General features: G+C 38.3%; 2 protein-coding genes across 4 annotated transcripts; one reads left to right on the top strand and one right to left on the bottom strand.

The window, feature by feature from the left end:
• Positions 1 to 1,299: 1,299 nt before the first annotated feature.
• On the top strand, positions 1,300 to 2,954 carry higd2a (HIG1 hypoxia inducible domain family member 2A). Its single transcript, XM_022752063.1, has 2 exons — positions 1,300 to 1,509; positions 2,346 to 2,954. The coding sequence occupies exons 1-2, from the start codon at positions 1,335 to 1,337 to the stop codon at positions 2,510 to 2,512; spliced, it is 342 nt and encodes a 113-aa protein (XP_022607784.1). The 5' UTR covers positions 1,300 to 1,334; the 3' UTR covers positions 2,513 to 2,954.
• An 85-nt stretch (positions 2,955 to 3,039) lies between these two features.
• cltb (clathrin light chain B) lies at positions 3,040 to 8,195 on the bottom strand. 3 transcript variants are annotated; one of them, XM_022752060.1, is made up of 7 exons: positions 7,745 to 8,195; positions 7,054 to 7,100; positions 6,572 to 6,689; positions 6,215 to 6,326; positions 5,647 to 5,667; positions 5,124 to 5,177; positions 3,040 to 4,734 (listed from the first exon to the last, which is right to left on the bottom strand). In XM_022752060.1, exons 1-7 carry the CDS (start codon positions 7,905 to 7,907, stop codon positions 4,563 to 4,565), a joined length of 687 nt encoding a protein of 228 aa, XP_022607781.1. In that variant the 5' UTR covers positions 7,908 to 8,195; the 3' UTR covers positions 3,040 to 4,562. The 3 variants fall into 3 exon arrangements, with proteins under 3 accessions (XP_022607781.1, XP_022607782.1, XP_022607783.1); XM_022752061.1 differs by lacking the exon at positions 5,647 to 5,667 and having other exon boundaries at positions 3,042 to 4,734; XM_022752062.1 differs by lacking the exons at positions 5,124 to 5,177; positions 5,647 to 5,667 and having other exon boundaries at positions 3,047 to 4,734; positions 7,745 to 8,191.
• Between the last annotated feature and the right edge of the window lie 975 nt (positions 8,196 to 9,170).

Genomic DNA, 9,170 nt, shown 5'->3' with positions numbered 1-9,170 from the left:
TAGATGATGATTACCTAAAGAGAAAGAGAAATCAGAACCTTTTAGAGTGGTAAATACATGTATAATTGTTTACATACTAAAAAGGGTTAAAATGAGAGTAAATTTCATGTCGTATAGTGGCTCTACTTTATGTAGCCTGTATTAATGTGAAATATTTACCTTAATATTCAATAAAAAGATTGAAAAGTAATTGTGTGCTGTTTTATGAAACATTGTCTTTATTTTCATGTTTTGATTAAACATTTAACTCCTGGGTGTTCAACAGACAACAAAACTTGGAACTTGGACATTTCATCTAATGAAAATATGTAATTTTGGCTCCTTTTTCTGCCTCATCTCTTTGTCTGTCCTCCTTACAGTTGGAGTCCTTGTGTAATCTTGAGACCTATTTTTATGGTCACAGATTGGCCTTTAAGTACAATCAGGTCTTTATTAGATAAGTATTTATGTTTCTAGATTAAAATATCTATATGTATCTATCTACCTAGGTTAGCTTTCGATGTTGGAATCTCACCTTGGAACAAATTGAAAAGCTAGTATAGTCTTTTCTCGTGCCATTGGAGGCAAGGCTTTATTTTGAATCAAAAATATATACGACATCACTTTTTATCTTTCTGAAGTTCAATAATGGTAGGAACACATAATTTTGCACAATACTGCCACTCAGTGGGAAGAGTGGGGATCGCTGGGGAAACATTTTCACCAGTAATACCACTACAATACTATCTTGTCTTCCTACTTAGCAAATATTCCATGATCAAATTAAATGTGGTCCTAGAATAGGGTAGAATGCAGTGCTATAGACTGATGAATTTCTTACATTTTTTTTTAGATTTAATTTGTAAAGTTGTACAGGGCTTAGCTGAGCTTGTAGCCCCCATTATATTCTAAATTTTACTACTACTTTCACTGAGGGTACCAAAAAGTAAATGCCAGTTGGAGAGACGATAGTAGAACTGTGTTCTATTCATTCTGATATTTGGAACAATTACTACAAAAGCATAAGCACAATGTCTTACACTATTTTTAAGTCTTTATATTTTAGGTTTCTTGTGTGGAGCCATATTGTTTGTTTATAGAGCAGTGCACTTTAATGCCTTGCACTAAAACATTTAATTTCTCTTTTTCAAGCTTTGAGCAGAGTTTGATATCATTGTCTGTTGTGTGCACAACACATACATAGCAGGCAGCAGATGCCAGAAGGAGATTCGCACTACTGCCAAGGACACTCCTTGGTGCAGTTTAAATTATCAGGACTTTTATTGTGAAATGTAAGCGGAAGTGTCGCATTTCGGTTCCTCCGGTCAGTGTGTTTGCAATTAGAAGTACTAAGCATGGCGGCAGCTACAACACCAGCGGTCCCAGAACAAGCACCTAAAACACCGTTGTCAGAAATTCCAAATGGGCCTCCGATTATAGAAGGCTTCAACGTTTACCCGAAGTTTCAAGATGAGACCTTCAAAGAAAAGCTGATGAGAAAAACCAAGCAGAACCCCTTCGTCCCAATAGGTGAGTTATACAAGCTACAGAGCAGAGTGTTGTTATACAAGCGCAGCACCGAGGTACAGTTTGCCCTTCACTTTGGTCAAATCAAAGATATCTCAATCTACGTTAGCATTGTAAGATTTACCACACTCAGCTGAGGTTGGCAACTTGTTAGCTAACAGCAGAGGAGAAGCAGCCAACCTGCTGTGTATTTATCAGGTTGTGTACGTCTCGGCCAATGACAGTATGTTGTTATATAATGACTTGCTTTAATTTTAGTTTAGTTAGTTTTAGACGAGTCAACACTATGTCGATGACCCTGTCTTAACTTGAAACACCGAGGAATAGCGATGCCCTCGGTTAAATATTTTAAAACTAAAAAGTTGTCAATCCAAATATCAAAAAAAGATTTGCTTACAACCTTTGATTTATTATTCACTTGCCGTTTCAAATTAGGGGACCTTCAGATATATCTCTGAAAGTTGTGCTGCAACCCACTATAGAGTGGAGGTGGAATTTGCCTCTATGCTGTGATGTAAAGATTCAAAACTGTGGATTGACACATTGTTTTTTATTTTTTCCGTCTGATTTGTACGAAATTACCCTTAAATATTAATACTCGACTGCTAATGCTACAATCTTAGTGGTGTCTTTCATTTTAATAAGTGTGACCCTGATACATAAGTATTTGACTAGACCTTTGTTGGACAATGCAGTAGGACTGACCTATTAGACCTTCATCTCCCCATTGTATGTGCTCATCACTTTTACCTTTTGTGGTCGCATTTGACCTGTCCAGTATCTGAGCATTGTTCTGTCAGATCCTGTCGATAAGATGTGATTTGCTGTTTGTTCTCCAGGTTGTTTGGCAACAGCTGGAGCGCTGATATATGGTCTCCGTGCCTTCCAACAAGGGAAAACCCATCAGTCCCAGCTGTTGATGAGGGGACGTATTGCTGCTCAAGGCTTCACTATAGTTGCCCTACTTGTTGGTGTCTTTGCCACAGCTCTGAAACCCAAGGAATGAAGATGTGACCAATCCCACACCTCTGCTGTTATCCAGTTAAATTACCACCATACCACTTGGAAGCAGACCAGAGCCAAATATTAACTGGACTGATCTTACTATCCGAATGATTGAGTAACGTTTTCAACATTGTCCAGATACCTGGGGGTTAAGGCCAACGCTATTTATTATTGTTTGAAAACTGGGAATTGCTCATGGTGGTGAAATATTTTACTTCAGGCTGGCACCAAGGAACAACAAAGTATAATCTGCTTGTTACCATACCAAGAGGGCAACCTGGATTTTTCTTTACTTGTGCTAAAATAGTACTGAGGCAAAAAGCTGATAAATATGAATCATGTGTCTTGCTCTTCCGTGTTAGAGTTCGAATGTTCCACATATTGCCACTGAAATTATCTATATAACACCTCACTATGTCTGGTGATATAAATTTTAATTTGAACCTGGTGTCCTGTGTGTATTTGAGATAAAACATCACACTCACAACGGTATTCAGGGGACATCTATTTCTTATACAACCTTTATTAAACAAGTTATTTAAAAAAATCACCGGGGAAGTTTATTGTGAACACACTTTGTATATTAATGGCTGGGGTGAGTAGATTGAAATGGGAGGAGGATTTTAGACAAAGACTGACCCAGTCTCAATGTCCACCTTAAGCTCTGACTTTTATGTCACCTCAAAATCATTGAGTAGGGAGGGCTTCCAATGTTGGTTTAGGATTGGAACAGCACTTTGTGAAACCACTTTGCCTATGCAGAGGCATTTTGTTGGCCCATTGAGGGTGACACTTGTAAAACAACAAATCCGAATTGTGCATTCATAGAATAAGAAGTAGACACTATTTGCTACTGTGTACCTGCAAACATATTCTTCATGGACTTCCAATGTCATCTGTTTTTTTAACATTTGAATGATAAAAATTGTGGGCAAGATCCTCTAACAGTAGCATTAAAAGTGTGCAATGATGGATGCTGGCACTGGGTCAGACATAATTTTAGCTCCTCATACATCAGCTGGACAAACTGGGATTCAAGTGATTATCTCCAGAGTATTTTGATGGCAACAGTCTTACCTGGTAAATATTTAAGGACAAATTAATTTAGGTGATCATACTCCATTGTTTTTATTTTCCAGTTCCCTTTTAACATTCACTTTTGCAGTATTCGTAATGTCCAAATAGGCAACATGTGAAACAATGTGCAGACATTAATGCTGAAACTGACACCTTATTGATTGCCATTTTAAAAATATAAAACACATTTAGTGTGACACAAAATGGTGCATAAAACATTTGCTGAGAGAACCAGTGAAATGAGAAATCGCACAAGCCGTTAATCATATGAACTCAGAAAATTTAGATGATAGCAGAAATCTTTGGTTGTGATTTTCTTTTTGTTGTTGCTGAAATCATGCCTAATTGAAGAGGAAATCCATCTGGCTAAATACTCAAAGTGGAGTAAGAGCGAGATTAACAAGGCCACAAGCTTATGTGCGCGAAAGAGAAAAATATGCTAGCTACCTTAAATACGGTCATTAGGGATATAATACAACAAATGTGAACAAAGAATTTGTGTTTAGAATTTTACATTGAGAGGCATAAGTGGTTACAATCTAATCCTTAACAGTGCTCATAACATATGTGAAGTGTTTGACATTGACCAAAATGCTAATTTATAAAACAACTAAAAATTGTGCATCCAAAATATTGGCAGAGGCATGCAATAAAGTTGACCAAATAACAATTTATAAGTTAAGGGGGAAGGAAAATGTTTAACTTACAGTAACAATATTTTCTTATGTATAGCAGTCAGTTTGACCAGCTAAAGGATGTCGTAACAATAGAGCAGTCCTTCATCTTCTCACAAGAAAGTGAGGTTAAGTGTATTATTTAATTGTAACAGGCATCAAGAAAGGCGGGAAGTTTTCAAAGGTTATGAACATACCAGGAATATTATGGAAAAGGGCATACAAACTCATCTGATGTGACGTGAGGTTAAAACTGAAAAGGCAATGTTTCTAGAACAAGAATTCTCCCTGCGACCTCCTTTAGCGGACTAGAGGCGTCTGTTTGAGAGAGATGAGGACAGAACGCATTCGAGAAACATCCTTTGCCTGTTTGTTGGTTTTGGGATTGAAGTCACACAGACGGGCAACTCTCTCCCATTCAGATCCTGGGCTGTCGCCATCACTCTCTGCCAGGAAAGCCTCCTCTGATGCTCTACAGGTGGGAGGGAAGACCAGGAAAAGACATGAATGAGATGCAGTTTTACAGGAACTTCGGAACAATTTCCACAACAGCAAACCCTGTCTGAGCCAAACATGGTGCTCAACACAAAGTTCAATCACACGAATAGCACCTGTACAAAAGATCCACAATAACTTCATGCATTTGTTCATACCAATCATATACTTTGTTGCAGACATGTTAAATATTTATCATAACCTCTGGCCTATGTGACAATCAAATAAAAATGCAAGAAATACCAAATTAGGCCTTCAAGGACAGACTGGAAATTTTAGTTTTAGGGCATGCATAAGGTGAAAATCAACTAATTGTAATTCATTGGGTAGCGCATACAACAAAAAGCATAAGAATTCTAAACCTACACAAAGCCTATAACATCAGAGTTGGGCTGTTTGTAGAAAGCCTTGTCAGCAATCCTAGTACGCAGGCAAAGCCAAGAAAGCAGGAAAAAGAAAGAGAAAGGAAAACAGGTTCAGTGTCAAACAACAGGCAGAGATAAGTTAGGATCTGCATTAAAAGAATTATGTAAGCGACTGAGAAACAGTTCCAATGAGGTGGAAATGAAAATGGTACGAGTTCAAACTGGTTTAAGACTAATTACAATTCAGTTTGTACAACTGTAATACACTGTTGCTAGTAAACAAGCTTGGAATTGAGGAGCATTTCAGTCACATACTTTGGTTCTAGCGTGGATGAGAACTGTAACATTCGCTTACTGCTGTTTGCATTCCTTCTAACTAGCAAACTTCCTGTTTTGTTTTCCAGCCATTTTAACTGGACACAGAGTTCTAGACTAATATCTCATCAGAGGATTGTCTCTCGGTGCTTTCATAGACACAGAGGAAGAAACTAGCCAAAACTAGAGTCATAGATGCAGAGTGATACCGTGCCAGACTTGGACAGAGTCTGTTGGAAAGTGTGAGAGAAGAATGGGTTAGCTTGGTCAAGAAAAGGAAAAGGCTGCAATATTTTTGTGAGAATAATGTACAACATTAACTGCAACCACAGTAAAATAACATGCTTTAAGTAGAGGACAGACTGTCTCTAAAAAATAAATACATTTCATCAGCAGTTCTTTCAATGCTTATAAATAGGAAGTAGTTACAATAAACAAATAACTCTGACATTTGATCCCTTGGTGCAGTAGGTCCAAGACAGGTGCTTCAATTGTCCACATCACTCTTTAGATATTCAGTTTACAAAATATCTACAAGTCCACCTAATACAGAGTATAGTGTTTCTGTAGCCGCACAGTACATCTGACTTGACAAGTACAGTAAAAACAAAAGTTTGAATGATTTCTACTGTGTAAAATTACAATGTATCAATACAACGCTGGAGCTATTAAGCTGAATAGAATTTGTCCGTGTAGCGATTACAGCCTCACCACATCATAATGATAAACCAACTGTTACTTCTCTGCGTGTTAACAGGAGACATGTCAGACACTAACCTGTTGTTGGCCTTGTTCTTTTCCATCTGCTCATTCTGGTGCACATGCCAGTCCTCCAGCTCCTTTTTGGCTTTCTCTCTCCACTCTGCCTCTGCCGCCTTGGATGCCGAATCTTGTTAGGGTGCAAGAGCAGAGAACAGCACTGTCAGAAAGTCCTCAATAGAGGAAAAAATTAGGAAAAGAACTGACATATTATTAGATTTAAGTGTGACATAATTAGATATGCTGCATCATTGGTCTTAAAAGGTAAACTAAAAAAAGATACTAAACAACAAAATCAGTGACTCATTCCAGCTGCAAAGTAGGAAGTGCATTATATGCTACGAATAATGCGTCAATGAGAACATCTTCGCTCACCTAATGCTTCAAGGCGTGCCTTCTGCTCCTCCCTCCACTTGCGTAAACTCTCTGGCTCTTGTCTCTGAATATCCACCTGGGCTATGGCTGCATAGTTGTCTGTTGGGCCATTGGACTCCTTTAGGAGAACATGAAACATTAACTTCATTATAAATACATTTTGAAAAAATACAAGGGAGATTGTAAATCCATCACATCATAAAATACAAGGAGAAAGTAAGTGAAATGATTTGATGGAGCTCAAAATAGAACTGAACCTCACACACCCCTCTCACACACATGCACACACATCCTTGTTTTATTCTAATGCATTTCCTAGCCCCTTACCATGATCTTGACCATCACAACCATAACAACTAACTTTAAAAGCAAGTCTTAACCCTCAGCCATTTAAACTCTTAGGGTCCAGCATTTTGGTCCTTATTCTTTTCACTCACACTCACTTATTTAAAAGACTGGTTACAGATATGTGTTAAGCTCACCTGAAACATATCCCCATTCACTGTGGCAGACTCGTCCTCGAAACCATCTAACATTGTGACAACAGAAAAAAAAACAAGTTTATTGTTAAGTTGGACTTCTTGAGGTTTTCCAGTTAGCCACCTTTCCTTATCTTCTGGCCAACTTACTCCTAACACTAACCTTTATTTGTGTCGCTTTATCTCTGAGAAATGTAGCTACACCTGTTTGGGCACTGATGTTGTCTGTGTAGATGTCAGTTCACAAGACAGGATTTTCCGGAAAAGTGTAAACAGCTATCTTATATTATTTAGTTTAGCTCAGTTACAACTATCGTTGTAGTCATTGTTGTTAAGATAGTGGTAACAATGTTTAATATCTCGAAGGTTACAACGTCAGGATGATGTGCTTTACTAACGTTTACTAACGTACGCTGTCGGTGTGCAAACAAACGCACTGCCGTCCGTTCCGCTAGCTAAGCCAAGCCAGGCTAACGCTGCATTAGTTTAACTGTAAATGAGTTATTAGACAATGTGAACTGACTGGACTACCTGCCTATATCAACTACTGATGTTGTTCTAAACATATAGGGATGGGGACATTGTTCGCTAACTGCTACTAGTCCAGTTAAAGTACCGGTAGGCATATTAGCCAGCTCTAGTTAGCTTGTTTGCTTGATAGCCGAAGCTGACGCTAGCTCAGTCACAAACTTGCCATAGTTGGCCGACTGCGGTTGAGCCGGCTGTTGGCCGTCCGCTCCTTCCAGCGCCCCAAATCCTTCGCCGTCGTTCTCTATCCCTGCTATCTCACTCTCTTGTTGAGCCAGGAAAGCTGCAGCTGGATCCTCTTCAGCCGGGTGTGCTCCGTTGTCAGCCATCTTTCACAAAAGTGTTAACAAGTTTAACTGAGCTTGGTAGGTTTAGCTAGCTAATGTCAAAGCCCAAGAAAAAGGCCAACAGCTTTGCAACGTTAATTCAAACAACTTAAATATTTTACTACAATATAGCTATTCCAAGGAAATTACTGTGGGCAACAACACTAACAATTCAATCGTCTGTTATAAACAATCTAAGCTTCGACTTAAGGCCCTCACTGATGATTCATGATTTCTTCACTTGTTCAGCCACCGTGGTGATGATGAAGCAGGGCAGCACCCCGAGGGTACCATTTCCCTTTTGTTGCAGTGTGTCTCCATCTGCTGGTCTTCTGCTGCATATCTTTTGTCAGGAGGCCTTGAGCTGTGTTTGATCAGAAGTCAAACTACAGCTGCATCTCAAAGTGATGTATTAAACTTTACCTTGTACTTAGCTCTACTGCTACTACTACTAATATAATCTATGTAGCACATTTCATTCGTGTAATACAGCTCACTAAACAATTTAAGAACTGGTATGTTCTGGTAATATGTTTTAAAGATCATAAATACTTGCCTAAAATAAATAAATAAATAAATAAATAAATAAATAAATAAATAAATATTGTTGTGCTATTTTCCTGAGAGAAGAAAGTAAGAATCGGTTTTACTTGTTAGAATACCACATATTGTATATCAACACCATAAGGTTTTCTTCCTAACTCCTACTCATTTTAGGATTACTATATTAGGATTGGGCATGTTGTTGTCTCTGGTCCAACATAATGTGTGCCAATTTTGTCAGTGACATTAGGGTATAGTTCCAATATGATAGAGACATAGAGAAGGGCAGAACATCAGTATCTATAACCTATATACCAACAGTACTCAGACCTTTAGACCTTTATCTAAAGGTAAAGTAGCAATAAGACACAGTAAAAATACCCAAGTACAAATAAAAGTCTTGCAGATAGGCAGGGGTCTACCACAGCAGACCCAAGGTGAAGGCCAAGATGCTCCTGGGAGCACACTGAGTGGTTGAGATAGTGTACAGCAATATGCTGCTGGAGCCCTATTGTTTTGCCTTTGCTCTCATTACCATATTGGATTGTTTACCCCTAGTGTACAGGTAAAGTTAGAAAATGTGTCTTATCTCTGATTTCCCTGATCACTCGCCTAACACACACCTGTGTCCACTTAATAATCAGTATTAGGACATGAGTTATCTTAAAAAGCCCATTTATTGTTGTACAATATTTATTATTTTATTTTGTGCCGTTGTGTGTT

Source organism: Seriola dumerili, unplaced genomic scaffold (genome assembly GCF_002260705.1).
Source record: "Seriola dumerili isolate Sdu_G_001 unplaced genomic scaffold, Sdu_1.0 BDQW01000161.1, whole genome shotgun sequence".
NCBI lineage: Eukaryota > Metazoa > Chordata > Actinopteri > Carangiformes > Carangidae > Seriola > Seriola dumerili.
This window is presented reverse-complemented; position numbering and strand designations above follow the sequence as displayed.